Raw genomic sequence first — 17,632 nt, 5'->3', positions numbered from 1 at the left:
ATGGCGCCTCCCCTCAGAACGGCCGCCGGTCGCCCACGCGCATGCGTGAGTAGCACCCGCCCCTTTCTCCTCGCGCCCCGGCCCGGTAGCTCTCGCGAGAAATCGCGGGCGCCGCCAGGGGGCGCTGCAGACGTTGGGGGGGGCGGGAGCAGGTGCTGTGGAAGTGGCGGGGGCTGCGGATGTGCTGTTGGAGCCGTGGGAACTGAATACCGATTTCTATGGTGGCAAACTGGCAATGGATGATTATTCGTGCTTTATGCAGCCTGGGGATCCCCCTGCCAGTGTGCGGGGCAGATCGCGCCCCAAGCAATCCCATGGCTACAGGACAGGAAAAGGAACTTCTTGTTGGTGTGGTCTTCTGGAACACTGTTCTAGTTCAATGACTCAAGTTGTGAGGAAACTGAAGAAGCCTGTGAGGAAAATAATAATAATAATAATAATAAACTGAGCCCTTGCATCAATGAGTAACTGTAAAGAAATGTAAAATGATTATTTTAATAATGGTGATTCCACGTATGAGCAGTGTGAGAGCTTCCAAGAGCCCAAAAATAGGGATCCAAAATGTTGGATGACTCTCTACACACCCAGAATGGACTGGGAACTTGGGGTGTCCCTTCTGCCCATCAGATATGTGCTGGGAGCCCCCCAACTTCATCCATTGCCTTCAGTAATAAAGACTGTACCACCTAGGAAATGGATGTATCTATCTGCTCCCTGCAAATGAAGATAGCAAGAAGCATCGTGAATCTCTTTGAGATGGCAGGAGGAGGAAGCCCCCAAGCAAGCAGGTGTGTGGGTGCTGGCGGCTCTCAACGTGCTGCAGGCCAGCAGTAGGAATGAGAAGTGGTTGTCTTGATGGATTTAGGTCTGACCGCCCCATCTGAAGCTGTGGTTCAACACAGTTCATGGGTGGTGCCTCCACATTTAGCCTTCAGCATCAACTGAAAGTTCGCCTCGAATGCCTCTCTGAATTGCCGACTTCTGGAGTAAACAGGCAGATAGATCCATCAGGAATTGCTGTGTTATGTTTTAGTGGCCTTTGTACTCAGAGCAGGTGCATAATTCAGTTATTTGGCATGCCAGAGCTTGAGGATTACAAGCTATACTTCTGTCATTTATAAAGTGTTTTAAAATGGAAAGCCTAATAAATTCATGTGGTGCTCATCTTCTTTTCTCGTTCTGTGCCAAATATCTTCATTCTCTCAGAGGGTGCAGGGTGTGTGACAAACAGAAAACATCTGTGTAATTTGAGATATTTCTAATAACAGTGATTTTTATAATCTGACGTTCCTTTCTTGTTCAGGGACATCACAGTTCAATAAGCTGAGATCTCTGGTCTGACATGTAAATGAGTCATCATTTCCTCTGTGCTAGAAGCACTTCAGAGTGGATGGCAGAGAAGTTAAGCCTGTCTTAACACATACCCCCCAATAGCAAACACAATACAATGCATGAAGTTCATTCTACCGTGCTAAATACAGCTAAACTGTCTGACCTAAGGCATTGCTCAAAGTGACAGAATCTTCTGTTTCTCTTAGAAGAAGAAATTGGCAGCGGAGTCAAATATTTATTGGATGCAATCCTATATTAGCAAAAATGCAAAAATCCTTCTCCCTTTTTTGTCCCCTGAAAATTTGTGTACATGAAGCATAAAGAGAAGTTCTCTTCTTCACTGCTCTTTTCCAGATAGTCTCAATTGTCTTTTAACTCTCCTCAGAATTGTGTTCTTAATTGTATTATGCCTTATTTCCCTTCTCTGATGTGACTCTTACTGCTTTTAGCTCTTTGCTCTGTGTGGTTTCACTGAGATCTTTTCTAGGAGGAGGCACATGTGCCTGTGTCTGATGGGAGGCTCCTACTGTTTCACTTATCTGACTTCCATAAAGAAATTAAATGGAAGGCTGTGTGACGACTTTAATCCAACTCATAACAATACAATCAGTGAAGCTCTCTGCAGACAAAGCACTAAAGTAGGAAATAAAATGTAAAAGAATAGAAAATAAGGAGGAGAAATAAACAGAAATTACCAAAAAAGAAATTGAATGTGCACTGAGGTGCTGGGAAATAGTACCAAAGTGCCTAAGAAACATAGAAGCCCACCAGGTAAAGCAGGATCAGAGTACAATGGTAACCATCCCTGAAAATTAGATATTTATGAAAATGTCATGTTCTGCAATGATGTCAAGCCATTGTCCCAAATTCCAGCTGCAGTGAGGTTGCAGTGATGAGAAAATAATTTCTGCATTTGTTGAAAGTGAGCAGGCTTTGCTTCCTCAATGTGATGAATTTCCCATCTCTCAGAAAGGAAAGCTACCCACAAGGATGGTGCTGTGACATCCCCACATGCACCACTGTATCAAGCAACCTCCTTATCTCAGTAACAGTGAATAACTCGACGTCAGTTTTGACAGCAGGTCTGCAGCCAAGATGTGTGTGTGCACTAGCATGCAAGCTTGCATGTGCTTGTCTTCGTCCTTCGTGAGCCAGAACTTGGCACTCACTGACCTGTAACGTATTCCTTTAATACCTTCTTGGCTGCATCCCAAAAGGAAGGATGGAGTAACACTCAGACCATAATGGGATTGCACAGTGCAGGAGAGTGACCTGTCTTCTAGCAAGCAGAGTAAGCAGCACACACTTGGCGAGTGTGGAGGTGTGTAATGACACAGATCCAAGTGCCTCACCAGTTTGCCTCAGTCCAGCATCATGAACTGCCTGGAATGAAATAAGCCTTTCCCTGAAGGACAGAATGCTCAAGACAATCAAGGGATGCACTTGAAAAATCCTCTTCTGGTACGTACTTCTTTAGTTTGCTTTGTTCTCCACAGTGTGCCCTTCAGAGTTAACAGACATCAGTGACTTAAGGCTACAAATCTGCTTAGAAGAAGGCGGTTACTATAGACAGAGAGCTTCCGAATGAACTGTTTAACCTGGAAACTGCTATATCTAATCCCCCCACAAACGGCATAAAAATAACTAGTTTAACATAAAATTATGCTTGGCATCTAGGACTGGGTGATGTGAGAATGATGAGGCTGCTTTGATTTGTCTGGAGAGGAAATGTGAGAGGAAGTACCATGTGCGAATTAAACCCTTTGATCTTGGCATCAATCTCTTAATTAGGAAGCTGTCAGGAAGATGCAGTTCTGTTAATACATCTGTCTGGGGAGACCTATTGTTCTGCACAACAGCAGAATTAATTTCACTAGGGATTATCTGATTTTAATTAATGCATTTCTCAATGCATTATTTATGAGCGTGCTACAAATTACTCCAGTGCCCCTGCTACACCTAACTACAGCTACAAATGTGCCTGTGCCTCACAGGGTCCCTTACCAAATTGTCTTCAGCAGTAAACAGAGTTGCTCACCCCTGACAACCTCCTGATCCCTGCTACCTCCTGATACTGTGACTCAAACCTGAGCTCCAGCATTTCTGCTGGAGAAGCCTGCAGCAAGCTGCCTGCCCAGTACTCACATGCTTTATAAAGAACCTAGGCTGCTTCTGCCTGGGAGACCAAGTTGCTGCTCCTTCAGCATTTGTTTGTGCCACTTGAGTACATCTAGACTTAACTGTGGAAATCCATCTCCCTTCTAATAGGTATTTCAGTGATGACACCATGAGTTGTGCTTTCCTTCAGGCCTCCTTGAGTTCCTCGTGTTCCCATCTCATACATGCTTACATATTCTGCTAGGACAGGAATACTTTGGTTATCTCTGAAATAGAGAATACTGCCATTGTGCCTTGGTCACAAGCATTGAAAATGTTCTATTTTAGAATATGATTCTCTGCCCCAAAACAAGCTTCATTTGGAACTTCAGCAAGTATGCTTCGTTTGTTGAAGAATCATATGTGGCACGTTTGTCTGTTTGTTTTCCTGCAGTCTAATTGCACAAAAAGCTTTTTTTTTTTAGACATCTATCTTGGCAGTCCAAAGGTGTTTACTTTGATTTTCTGATATTTGACCTACATCTAAAAATTCAGTGCTTCTTGAGGAGATTTTGTTAATCACACAGAGCACATACACTTCTAAAATAAAAGCCTGCTGAAGAACTGTCTTGAGACAAAATCCTTAAGAATGATTTGCACAGTTAAAGAAAGCTCTGCTTTGTAGTTTCCTGCCTCTCTCTGAAAGCCTCTGAGCCCTAAGAGCCTACGCTCTATTTGTGCTATAAAACTTAAATAATCTGAGGTTTATTTGCTTAAGTTTTATAGCAGACATAGAGGAGGCTAACGTTAAAATACAAATATGTAATGTGGATATGTAATGTATAACACAAATTACTCCCAATTCTTTTTCACTGTGCATGAATTCTGACCTCTGATTCCCATGTGGAACTACAGCAGGAATCCCAAGACATGGAGGCTTCTTCTTATCTTTCCTATTACACGTTGTAGCTAATTAAACCTAGGAAACAAGAAAATAAGCACTAGGTATACCAGCATGTATTCACAGTTGCTGCACATTCTAAATTTGATTTAAATCTGCATTAGTGCGTAGTGAGGCAAACCACTGCTGTGCACAGACTTTGAGGGAAGGCTATACAATTAGTTTAAGGGATCTGTAAAAAACTCATCCCAGTGCTTGGGCTTGCAGTTCAAGGATGAAATGTGCCATACTCCCAGGTGCTTGCTATAGCTGGAGGAGCCCTGCATCTGCCTTACTGCAGGCATACTGCCTTTCTCTTTCTTTCCTGGACATCACATCTTGGGCTGGAAATTAATGGTATACTCAGGGGCAGAGAGTTACTCTCAGTATGGAGCAACGAGACAGCAGGGAACTCAGAGCTGTCCTGTCCTCACTTGGAAAGAAAGAAGTGGAGTTGACTTACAGAAAGTTAACTTGGACTGTGCTGGAACACAGGGACAGAGTGTTTGGTAGGCAATCAACTGATGAGAACAAAACCAGGATGACTTAAACAGACCAGAAATCACAGTCCCTTTAGATGGGTGTGTGCCCACTGGTATTTCAATTAAGTTCCATGAGCACTTTCCACCTTCAGCTGTAGGTACCGTCAAACACAGTCCCCACAAGAAAGCAACTGATGTGCATTTTCTGACCTTGCAAAAGGAAACCAAAGGGAGGGATGAGAGATGAGAGCCTGATTTCCATTGAGCTAACAGTTATGCAGAGGGAAGTCAGTGGTGCTGGAGCAGCTAAGATCAGATGCTTAAAGGTTTCCTCTTGGGAGTGGTTTCCAGAAATCTGAAAGGATTCACGCAGAGAGGAGAGACTGAAGTTTAAGGTTCACCCAGGCAAGAATCAGCTGTCCTGCTTACTGGAACACCTGACTTGGAAATGGCAATACGCTCAACTGGGGGCAAAGTCCTGCAATAAATAACCGTGCTTCAGCTATTTCCTCCTCTGTGCAGCAGACAAGTGGCATTCAACAAGAGAAACCTTCCTGGCACCAATGCCAGTTTCACCTTCCCTTTCCTTCTTACTCTCATGCTTATGAAAAACAGGGAACTAACCTGCTGAAGCCATACAGTGAAGATTTCTTCAGGAGAGGTAATTTTCCATCCCCTAGGTCGGTTTGGTGCCGCGTTGTTTTGGGAAGAAAAGCAGCAGAAGAGCCAGGTGTTGCGGGAAGGCTGCCACTCAGGCAGGATTGGGGGGGTGCTCAGTTATGACTGGAAATAAGCATTTTTGGTGCTGAATCTACGAACCCTGGGATTATAGAGGATCTCTACCCCATACACCTACTTATGGGTCTGGAGGTAGATGTGCCCTGACCTGATCCAGCACAGCCGTTCTCCATGTTGGCTTGCACCACTCCCTCTCCATTCTGGGCTGACGTTTCAACCTCGCTGCAGTATTCTCATTTCTGGCTCAGGTTAGAAACTCTCTAGTGATTGTGAGTCCCTGTTACTGACCATAGCCCACCTGTTGGCTACATACAGTGCTCCTGTACCACCCTGCTTTGCTCATGTCACAGGTCACCACACCCTGAGGTTAGTGCACACATCCAGTTGCCAAATCGTCAGTAAAGATATGAGGATGTGGCTGTAAGAAAAGTGATCAGGAAAGATGGAATTTATTTCTTGAAAGAGAAGACAGAAAAAAAGTGAAAGGTCTTTTTTATGAGGAAAGGTTGAGGGAACTGGGCTTGTTTAGCGTGGAGAAGAGAAGGCTCCAGGGAGACCTCATTGTGGCCTTCCAGTATTTTAAGGGAACGTATAAACAGGAAGGGAACGGCTGTTTGTAAGGGTGGACAGTGATAGGACAAGGGGAATGGTTTTAAACTGAGACAGGGGAGGTTTAGGTGTGATATTAGGAGGAAGTTTTTCACCCAGAGGGTGGTGAGGCACTGGAACAGGTTGCCCAAGGAGGCTGTGGATGCCCCATCCCTACAGGCATTCAAGGCCAGGCTGGATGTGGCTCTGGGCAGCCTGGGCTGCTGGTTGGTGACCTGCACACAGCAGGGGGTTGGGACTGGATGAGCATTGTGGTCCTTTTCAACCCAGGCCATTCTGTGATTCTATGAAAGAACACTGCATTGCTAAGTTTTTTGCAGATGTTGTGCGCCGAAATTCAGAATTGTCTCTGGAGGTAGCCCTCGTCTCACAGGGAATTCTGAATGTAGTCACCAGGCACTGTGCTGGGGACATAGAAGTTGAAGGTCCTCCATGTGCCACATCACGTTGTGTGACATTCCACATTTCTTCCTGTTACTGGGTCACGTGTGAAAACTGCAGTTAGAATTTCTGCTTTAAAACATGTTTTAGCATTGGACTTTTAGAGCAGTAGTCTGTCATCTCTCGAAGTTTCCATTTATTTTTCTCCTTGGGATCACAATCCTTGGGATTTTCTAATTTTGATAATTGGTTATTTTTAATGTATTTTGTGGTTATTTGGAAGTGGTCCATTGTTCTGGACTTAGAAACTTGTTCAGTCCATGCTACTGCGTAGACCTTTTCAGCCACAAACAGGGCATGCTGCTTGCCAAGCACTTCTCGTTTCCACTTTGCTCCCGTAGCAGCCCTCCTAGTGCTTAGGACATGGATGTGATGCTCTCAGCAGCACTATCTTGCATTTAGGACTATAATTGCTCCTTCTTTTTAGTTTGAAGAAAAGGTGGTTTATGCACCATAGCTAAGGCTGTAATTTATGGAAGCTATTTGTAACCTCCCAGATAACACAGGTAAGTAAAGTTGGCAGCTACAGGAAAGCAAATGATAAAATGAGCCCTCATTCTCTCACTACAAAATTTTTGTCTAACACTGAATACAAGACTTTATTGAAACATGAAGAAAAAAACAACTTCATCCCCAAACTTCATTTCATTACGTGTATTTTAATGATGGTTTTTCTTTTTCAAGAGCATGAATTTCCAAAATCAAAGTGGTGGCTTAAAACACTTTTCTAGTAATTAAAACAAAGGGTAAATGTATAAAGTGTTTAAACCTCCATAGCTCCACAACAAAATGGAGATAGATGATTAAATGGCTGAAAATATTACGTCAGAAAAATAATGAAATCTGCGTAGCTCTCATAAAATGTGTGCACAGTATTGCACAGAATTGTAAATAGTTATTATAAATTTTATCCATAAGATTTCACAAGTGAAATTAGGGTTAGGGTTAGGGTTGTTTCTCTCAAACTTTCCAGAGAACCTGTCCAAAATCTAGACAAGTTTAATTTGGGGCTAGAACAAAATAATTGCTCCAAATGCAGTGAGAAGATAAGAAATTTGAATTTAAGTGTTGAGATAAAATTGGAGCAGATGTTCCAGATCATGGACCTGCCTAGAATAAGTACCAGAGATCAGTTCCTTGTCCTGTAGTGTCCACTTGTCTTGTGAAATGCTTTACAGGAGGTTTGCCATCAGATGGGAATGTACAGAAGGGATGTATATATTCAGTGTCTTCACTGAGATCATCCAAGCAGGAAGTTGTAAAATTTGCTTCAGATGTATGCTAAGGAAATGACAGTGATAATAGATCAAAAAAGAGTAGAAATGGAATTATTTATTCCAAGGTTAGCATTTTGTGGAACATTTTGCCTATTGCAAGCATTTCATTAGGAACTTTGAGTTGAACCTTGGGTGTGTGGTAGAGGAAGAGATCCTGTATAGAGATGAAAGGAGCAGAGTGGGCCGTGCAGCTGTTGGAAGGCTGTGATGTGAGGTTGTGGAGACCTGGGCGCACAGCAGCCACTCAATCACAGATTATTCTAGCACCTTATGTGCAGGAAAGACTCTTGCTAGCAGGAAGAGAGAACAGGGAAAAATAAACTTTACCTCTTGGTTGGGCGATGGATCTACTTCACTTTGCAGTGAGCTGGAGCCAACAGCAGCAAGCAGAAGAAAGGACAAATGAAATGAAATTGTTATTAGGTATATGCTGCAGTTCTGCGGCTGTACTCATGCTGTTCCTCAAGTTCCAGCAGGAGGGACTCCGCTCTGTGACTCACTGCTTAGCACAGGATCAGCAGACATGACCTCACCCAGCTTATGTTTAATAGAACATATGTATCCTTAAGGTGTGCACTCTGCTACAGAGGAATGCTTCCCAATCTGTCATACAGAATCACAGAATCACCAAGGTTGGAAAAGACCTCCAAGATCATCCAATCCAACCGTCCCTGTCACCAATATTTCCCATTAAACCATATCCCTTAGCACATCTAAATGTTTCTTGAGCACCTCCAGGGATGGTGGCTCCACCATCTCCCTGGGCAGCCCATTCCAGCCCTTTACCTCTCTTTTGGAGAATAAACTTTTCCTAATATACTGGAGAGTGAAGGACTATGCCATCCTCAAGTTATTGCAAGGAGTTTTCAGCTGTTACTGAGGTTTATTCAGCACTGTCTGCACAGTGGAAGTTTGAAAGACAGTTCACCATTAGCAACCACTAAAATAATGTGGTCAACTTTTATGTTTTAATTCATTCCTCAGTGTCCTTTGTGTGAACTGTGTAAGTCTGCACATGAGTGGGGAGAGATAACTCAGGTTTTTAAATGCAGTCTACTTTTAGAGTTTATTCTCAGCTGAAACCTTTCACACTCTGCAAACTTAAGAAGTGAACTTTGTGAAGAGTCTTGGCCAGCAATTTCCTCAACACAGGAAAAGGTCTTCATGTTGTAACAAGAATGGGAGCCAGCAAACCACAGTCCTGGAGCTGCTCCCCAAATCCAGCCCCTGTAGCCTATGGGTGAGAAGCAGCTATTAAAGATTTTGGTTCCCTGGTTGTTCTAAGGAACACAACCTAAACAGTGTCACCCCTTAAGCAAAGCAGTGGTGTAGACTTCTGGCCACCGGACATTTCACTATTCTTTTCAATTGTGAGCTCCTAATTTTATTGTGGTTCCCTCCAGTTCCTCATTTTGCTGTCCATGCCTTCATGGCAACCACTCTCAGTCCAACCAAGGACAGTTAATTGTAGATGTTATTTTCTAAATGGCAAAATGTTCAAGCTGGGATTCTCTGAGAGATCCAAGAAGCTTAGGAGAGCATGAATTAACCATGTCACTGGGCCAGCCACTTCTAGGAACTGAACTGCTGGTTCAGCAGGCCAAAGTAACTCTGTTGTGCAATGGATCACAACAGGGAACTATGCACATGGACTTCTTAGTGGTCGCAAGCATCTCTAGGCTGATGTGGTAGAGCTCCAGATCTGCAGATTTTTGCTTTGAGTAGATGATTTAATTGTTGGGGTAGTTTATTATGATGTATTTCATTTTAATGCAATCAATAAGCAGCATGACTTTAAGGCATTTTGCTGTTACTCTTTACAAGAAAGTATCTTCACTCCACTGCCTATTCTAATGAAAGCCTGAGCCTTTTTCTGACCTAATATTGTGTTGTTCTTGGGACTGCAGGTTGCATACAGTGATCTGAGACATAATGGTCGTTTTCAGAAAGGTAAGTCCAATCCTTTGCTATGATTTATTGATTAGCCTGTTAGACTTTAACATCCTTATTCATCTCAAAAAGAAAAGCAGAAATAACCCAGTATCAAAAAACATAAGGTATCAGTCCAGACTGAAAATGCAACGGCACCATGCCTTGTTGAGCTAGCCAGGCTGTGCTGGTGACCTCTGTCACAAGGTGCGGCACTGAAAGTGCAGATTACCTCTGTAGTTTTATTCAGTGCAAATCAGAGCACTTTAACGTTCTTTGTAGCCTTATGTGACATTTATAGATGTTTACATATGTTCTATTTTCATTCTAGCAATTGCAGTAAATTTTTGTTTCAATCTGAATTAGTGTCTGGAACAAGAGAAGGCACTCTTGAGGTCTGGGAGTACTAACAGGGCAGTAGTTCAGGCAACATCAAGGTGGTACTCATTCCTAGGAAAGGTCAGCCATAGCTCACACCTTTCCTCCAGCAGAGGACAGCAGAGCAGGCACTCAGTCTGTTCATCCTTTTTTCACCTGGTAATGTCTTTGTTTTGAAGCATCTCATCTGAAAGAATACCGAAGCTAATGTGAGGACACCAAGGCACCTTGTCAGCATTCACTGTACGTCCCACAGCCTCTGGGAGGTAGTGGAGCTGTGCAGTCACCGTCCTTGTAAAAGCTGTTCAGTCATTTTCTCTTGTAGGGCAACTGGGCCTGATGACTTGGCCACAGTCATGTTCCATGGAAAATGTGGAGCTAAGGTCTCAGTGCTATAACCATTAGATTGTACTGCCTGCAGACAGTGAGAACTTGTCCAGTTAAATAGTCCAGAAACAATCAAATCAAAAGAAAATTAAGACCAAGAAATGAATGCATGTGAACTACACAGCATTTAGTATGTCATTTTACTTGACACTGGATTTTTTTCTCCCCAGGGTGATCATGTGTGGCTGGAAGCTCATCCAAACAGTGAATTTAATGTCCCTATTGGGGCAGTTGTGAAGGACTCTGACTCAGGACGGATCTTGCTGGAGGATGATGAAGGCAAGGTGGGCTACCCTATAACTTTTTGCAAATGATGAACATAAAAATCAAAAGTAAAAAGTACAGAAGAAAGGCCATACTGGGTCAGACTGAAGCTCCATCTAGACTGGAGCTAGTCTGACTTTGATAATGGCTGATAGGATAAACTGAAAGAAGTAATATAAAAATAAGGCCAGAATAGGGTGATACTTCCCTAGTATCCAGAGATCCCAACAGTATGAAGATTTAGAGCTTCTTGAGGTAGCAGTTATCAGCAGGTAGCTTAAAGCAGGAAACAGACAAGCTCCAATCCCAAAATTTGATAAAATCATGATCCCACTAACGGCAGCTGGACTGCAGTTTCATCCCTACTTTGAACATATTCTGGAAGAACTGCACTGTGAACATAGGTGATGTCAGGCTTCCCACATCTCTCACCTGAACCTTTAGGTGGGGATCAGGAGAGCAAAACCTCTCCTACTGTAAGGGCAAGCAATCCAAGAGCACCTGATGAGACTGGATGTGTACAAGTCAGTGGGGCTGGACAACATGCATCCCACATCCTCTGCTCTGCCCTCGTGAGGCCCCACCTGTAGGACTGCATCCAGGCCTGTGGCGCCCAGCACAGAAGGGATGCAGAGCTGTTGGAGCAGGTCCAGAGGAGGGCCACGAAAATCATCAGATGGCTGGAGCACCTCTCCTATGAAGATAGGGTGAGAGAACTGGGTTTGTTCAGCCTGGAGAAGAGAAGGCTCTGGGGAGATCTCATTGCAGCCTTCCAGTACTTAAAAGGGAGCTTATAATCAAGGGGAATGGTTTTAATTAAAGAAGGGAAAATTTAGATTAGATGTTAGGGGGAAACTTTTTACTCAGAAGGTGGTGAGGCCCCAGCACAGGCTGCCCAGAGAAGGTCTGGATGCTCCAGCCCTGGAGTTTCCCAAGGTCAGGCTGAGTGGGGCCCTGGGCAGCCTGATCTGGTGGGGAGCAACCCTGCCCACAGCTGGGGTTGGAAGTGGAGGATCTTTAAGGTCCCTTCCAACCCAAGTAATTCTGTGATTCTGTGATGTCTGGAGCCCACCTGAATGGCTTTGTCTAGGGTTTTAAATCATCTGGTCCTGTGGAGCAGCACACCTCTTGATTTCAGTCAGCTGTTTGTTAGAGTATGCTGCATGTAATGTGAACTCGAAATCATTCTGGTCTAACATGGCAGTCTCCTTTATTTGCCACTAAGTAACAGCATAACCCATTAAAATGCTGCCTTTCTTTTTTCAGGAGCACTGGATCACAGCTCGGAACATGCACATGGTTCGCCCAATGGACCCGTCCACTGCCCAAGGGGTGGAAGACATGATCCGCCTTGGGGATCTCCACGAAGCAGGCATGGTGCATAACCTCCTCATCCGCCACCAGCAGCACAAAATCTATGTGAGTGCCAATGTTACTGGACATGGTACTTTTAGGAATGACCTCTCATGCACTTTTAGAAGAGTGACTTGAGTAGCCTCTTAACTTCCTTTCATGCATAGGGCCCTCCAATTCCTTTACTGACTGACAGTAGCAAGGTGGCGTATTTTTTATCTTCCTCCATCCAAGTAATTTGGCTGTGAAAAAGGGATTTAATATTACTCACTGAAATTGCAGAGATATGCAAAAGTAGTGACCCTGCTCACTTTCTCCTACAGTGATCACTTCCAGCAGCAATTGACATGTAGCTAAATCCAGTCCATGTTACTGGGTGCACATGCTGCTACTACTGCAGCTGTGACTCTGGATCAATCTAACCAGTATGCAGTGACATTATTTGGATTGTGCTCCAACCCATGTCACTGTTTATTTGATTTTGATGTTAACAAAACAAGTAACGAATAGATCTGCATATTTAGGACATTTGGTTTCACTTCCTGTCCATTACAGATTTAATCTGTGAGTTTGAACAATTTGACACTTTCAGGTTTCTTGTCCCTTTGTTCCTAGTTTGCAATATGATAATAACATTCCAACTTTTTGACACGTCATCTCCCATGTTATATACACTATATACAGGAGAGGAGCTGTCTCTTAGAATACAAACATGGTGATTTTCAGTGTAATGAAGCAGTGATTTTGATATATGCTGTAGTTACAACTACCAAGAGGTGCATACAGAACCATTACATTAGATTCCAGCAGTCTGCAGTTGTGTCATGTACTTCTTGAACAATACATTGTAATTTCCAAGTACTTGACACTCCTTCATTTCAGTGGGGCTGTTTTTTACAAATACTAAATAAGTGTATAAATAACACAACCATAACATTGCCCAACTCATCGTGAGGAACCAGGCTTTAGTATCTCCCAGGTTTCTCTCCTGAGTCTGCTAAGATCTACTCTGTGAATGCCTTTGGTTGTATTGTTGGTTGTGGGTTTGCTGCTGGAGGTAATGCTCATAACTGTTTTTCAGACTTACACGGGATCTATCTTGGTAGCAGTGAATCCATACCAGCTGCTGCCTCTCTACACAGTCGATCTCATCAGGCTATACTGCAACAAGAGGATTGGAGAGCTGCCACCACATGTCTTTGCCATTGCAGACAACTGTTACTTCAATATGAAGAGGAATAAGAGAGATCAGTGCTGTGTGATCAGGTGATTGTACTCATGATGTGTGGCAGACACCAAATCTGGCATGTTTCTGGGGGACTTTTGCAGAAACAGGAGACCTTTCAAATGGAAAGGCACAGATTAAGACTAGAGGTAACAGCAAGGAAACGTTCTCTTCCCTGCTACTTTTTTTTTTTTTATCAGGGCTACAAAAGCTGGAACATAAAAAGAGATTTCTGAAGTCTGTTGTTTTCTCCTAGACTCTGAATGTGATGACATATTCTACACGTATATGCCTCTGTGATGTTAGCCTTTTACCTTGGGGACAGGATACTTGTGCTACTTGTATTTTCTGAAAACTGAGATTTCCTGAAGAGACGCTGTCTCTGCTAATCCATATTATGCCAGTCATCAGTAGAGAGAACAGAGAGTCTCACTGCAGTGTGATTATGGTACATCCACCAAGTTGCCTCAGCTAAGACTAACACTGAAAATCTGATAATGCTTTAAAGAAAAGCAAGTGGCGATTTAATTTTTTAGTGGTACAGAATGTGTTCCACGGATTTGCTCATTTTTAATCAAAGGGAGAATTTAGTCCTCAACCTTAGGCTAAAAAACACTTTACATTTTAGCAGATAAGACGTTGAAAAGCTAGAATTGTATAGCCATCAATGAAAGACAAACTGATCTTCACAGCATAAAGTAGGATTTCACCTTGGTCTACCATTTGCCTCCCTAGCCAAAAAAAAGAAGAAAGCAAACCTTAATGATCTAATTTCTTATTGCAGTGGAGAATCTGGAGCTGGGAAAACTGAAAGCACTAAGCTAATACTACAATTTTTGGCAGCTGTCAGTGGCCAGCATTCCTGGATAGAGCAGCAAATCCTAGAGGCCAACCCCATTCTGGAAGGTGGGTTATTTAGCAAAAAAAACCATTTACCACACTTACCACAGGATTCTTGTCTCAGGGTAAAAATTCAGGAACAGACCCTCAAACAACTGTATTTGCATAACATAGCTAAAAACATTCAAGCATTGGTGATGCAGGGTAGAAGTTCTCTAGTTTTTTTGCTGGGTCTTCAGGAGGTCCAGAGCAGTTCTTATGATGCAGGAGAAGATGTCATTGTAGCAGTATCTCAGAACTGCAGGGAGTACAAGACTCATAAGAGACATAGAGCATATTTGGATCACCTGAGTATGTCTTTTAGGGCCCAGCTATCTGATGCACAATATGCCTGTCTGTCACTTCAGAAGGAAGTCAGTTCAGATATTCTTTAGTGCATCTCAGCATTTGGTAGACAACATGCAAAATGCCAAGAGAAAAATGGAAGCACATCAAAAATAGACTTGATATTCATTAACTACAGTAATCAAGGTCCTGTCTGTCCTTTTCCCATCAGCTTTTGGAAATGCCAAGACAATTCGAAATGACAATTCAAGCCGCTTTGGTAAATACATTGATATCTACTTCAACCACAGCGGTGTGATAGAAGGAGCCCGGATAGAACAGTTTCTTCTGGAAAAGTCCCGAGTTTGCCGGCAGGTGAGGGTACTTGCAGACATCCATTCTGCCTGCTCCTGTGCTAGAAACCTGTACCAGCAAGGCTATATTGGTCTCTTTCTTTCTTTCTAGGCTCCAGAGGAGAGGAACTATCATATCTTCTATTGCATGCTGATGGGGATGAATGCGGAGCAGAAAAAGATGCTGAATCTGGGCACTGCCTCAGAGTACACTTATCTCACTATGGTAACTATCTCCATTATCTGTCATTTGTTTCCTCCAGCAACCAGTACCATCACTAGGAGCTGCAGATAGGTGGTACCAAGTACAAGTACCAACAGTCCTTTCCTTAGAGTACCAGAAGCAGTAACACAGGTGCTGTGAGTCCCAGTTTCAGAGGCTTACTGTAACGTCCATCTGTCCACTGCAGGGGCAGCATGTGGCAATTCAAAGCTTTCTGTCCAGCTCAGCCTTAAGATAGGGCATCGTAAAGCACATTGGAAATATTCTCCACTTTCACAGGTGCTCAGATTTTAGGTGAATGCAAGGGATCTCATGCCAGGGAGAAAGCGAATTAGTTATGTATACCTTAGGTGATAATGGGTAAGCAGAAACAGTTCCAAGAATCCTTGTCCTTATGTCTGAGTTTATGTGATCTGAAGAGAAAGCAGAAAAGATTCTCTTTACCTGTGAATGTGGTTTCTTGCAGGGCAACTGCACATCCTGTGACAGCCGGAATGACACCAAGGAGTATGCCCACATCCGCTCGGCGATGAAGATCCTCATGTTTTCAGATTCTGAGCACTGGGACATCAGCAAACTGCTGGCTACTATCCTGCATCTGGGGAATGTGGAGTTTGAAGGTAAACTCAGCTTGGTCTCTTCTCAGAATTGATGTTAAAGGCCTAGAGGTGCTTCTGCTTCCAGTTGTAAAGATTAGATTGTGCTTCTCTGCCCAGTATAAATGGTTAGGTGGACAGGGTTGGTGGGGCAGGCAGATAAGCACCATTCCACACTGGATAATGTTTTGAAATACACCCATCTTATTATTTTGTCACACTGGGATTTCCTTGGTTATGAATAGACCCTTATCACACAACCTGAATCACCAGATAATATAATGCCATGCTGCATTTGCTGACTATAGTGCTATGTAAGTCAGAGGACAGAGGAGCAACTGAGTCATGCTTTCTGTGGAGATGATAGCTGGCACTGTCCTGCTGGGTACTGTGAACACTCCAGCTGCATAAATGCAGCTCTGATAAGGCAGACAGTCTGATAATACCCATCAGTAGGACAGCAGGAGCTCTCATATTTTAGAAGACTCTTCTCTGTGTGATGCAGTGGTGCCAGGTGGGTTTTTTGGGGTAATGCTGGCTGCTAAAATGAGGCACCTCCTATAGGAAGGAAGGTTGTTATCTAGGCAACCTTTTTTGTCTACATTTCCTACCAGCTAGATACAAGGCAAGAAATGTTTTCAGAAAAAAATACTGAAGTCAGATAAAACTTCTCCAGATCCTCAGTAGCTACAGTTTAAAACTAATAATCCTGTCAGTTTTGCTGGTATTTGTACTGTGATCTTCTGGAGTTGTGAGGACCCTATATGTACCAGGATCCCGATGTAAAATTAGAACCTTCCTTAGTAAAATCTCCAAACTCAGGAGCTTCATCAGGCAAATTACTGCTTTGCCACATTCCTGGAGATACAAGCTTACAGAAATATGGCTGCACAGCTCCCAACTACAACAGAAATGATTCACCATGAAAATGACTGTTTTCTCATTCCAGCTGCTGTCTACGACAACTTGGACTGCTCTGATGTGATGGATTCACCACACTTTTCAATTGCAACCAAACTGCTTGAGGTAATAAACTCTCATCTTTTCCTACTCGTTCCTTTCTTCATCCATGCTCCCTGAGCACACTGACAAAGCACGTCTCTGTGGAGCATTTATGTAGTGAAGCACATAGAAGGGGCATTTCCTGTTCTTTCTGCTGATACTCAAGTGCTGCTATTGCAGATATCTTTCTGAGCCAGCAGATCCTTCAGTCTTGGGTAGCAGAATGCTGTCATGAGCACTGCTGGTTAAGCAGTTTGTCACAGCCCTCCTTCCTGAGACAGACTTTCTTTGCTGGATCTTTTTTCTCTACCTGGGATGACCAAGTTGCCATGACTGTTCTTCCAGGTGGACTACAGTGAACTTCAGAACAGCCTCACAAACCTCTCCATCATTGTCCGAGGAGAAAGTGTGTCCAGGCCCCTGAATGTGGCCCAAGCTGCAGATGGGAGGGATGCCTTTGTGAAGGTAGTGGTTCTTACATCTGCTTTGTTTAAAGACTGGGATGCTTTCAGAGCTGTCTGTCTTACCAGTTAAAGGGCCTTTTGTGATAAATGTGCACCCAGAGGGCCTGGTTCCCTCTTGGTCTTCAGGCATAATTTGACATCATTGTTTCAACACAACAGGAAGCAGAGAGATTTGTCCAAAGACTGTAATGATGAGCTCTCACTTTAATTTCTCCCCAGGGTATATATGGACGGATTTTCCTCTGGATAGTGAACAAGATCAACTCAGCCATTTTTAACCCAACTTCTCAGAAGCCTAAAAATACACGTCAGTCCATTGGGTTGTTGGATATTTTTGGGTTTGAAAACTTTAGCAACAACAGGTAAGAGGCTCTGGAT

The 17,632-nt window shown here is 43.4% G+C and overlaps 1 protein-coding gene across 1 annotated transcript in view; it reads left to right on the top strand.

Annotated features, from left to right (window-relative positions):
- Nucleotides 1–5,356: 5,356 nt before the first annotated feature.
- Nucleotides 5,357–17,632, top strand: part of MYO7B (myosin VIIB) — a 49,438-nt gene continuing 37,162 nt past the window's right edge. The window contains exons 1-12 of the mRNA XM_010716615.3: nt 5,357–5,512; nt 9,824–9,866; nt 10,781–10,894; nt 12,141–12,293; nt 13,309–13,493; nt 14,237–14,358; nt 14,849–14,991; nt 15,082–15,195; nt 15,659–15,812; nt 16,738–16,814; nt 17,136–17,255; nt 17,474–17,616. Of these exons, the coding sequence (XP_010714917.1) occupies nt 9,849–9,866; nt 10,781–10,894; nt 12,141–12,293; nt 13,309–13,493; nt 14,237–14,358; nt 14,849–14,991; nt 15,082–15,195; nt 15,659–15,812; nt 16,738–16,814; nt 17,136–17,255; nt 17,474–17,616 (1,343 nt within the window). The 5' untranslated portion in view covers nt 5,357–5,512; nt 9,824–9,848. The remainder of the gene's footprint in view (nt 5,513–9,823; nt 9,867–10,780; nt 10,895–12,140; nt 12,294–13,308; nt 13,494–14,236; nt 14,359–14,848; nt 14,992–15,081; nt 15,196–15,658; nt 15,813–16,737; nt 16,815–17,135; nt 17,256–17,473; nt 17,617–17,632) is intronic.

This window comes from Meleagris gallopavo, chromosome 11 (genome assembly GCF_000146605.3).
Source record: "Meleagris gallopavo isolate NT-WF06-2002-E0010 breed Aviagen turkey brand Nicholas breeding stock chromosome 11, Turkey_5.1, whole genome shotgun sequence".
Taxonomy (NCBI): domain Eukaryota; kingdom Metazoa; phylum Chordata; class Aves; order Galliformes; family Phasianidae; genus Meleagris; species Meleagris gallopavo.
This window is presented reverse-complemented; position numbering and strand designations above follow the sequence as displayed.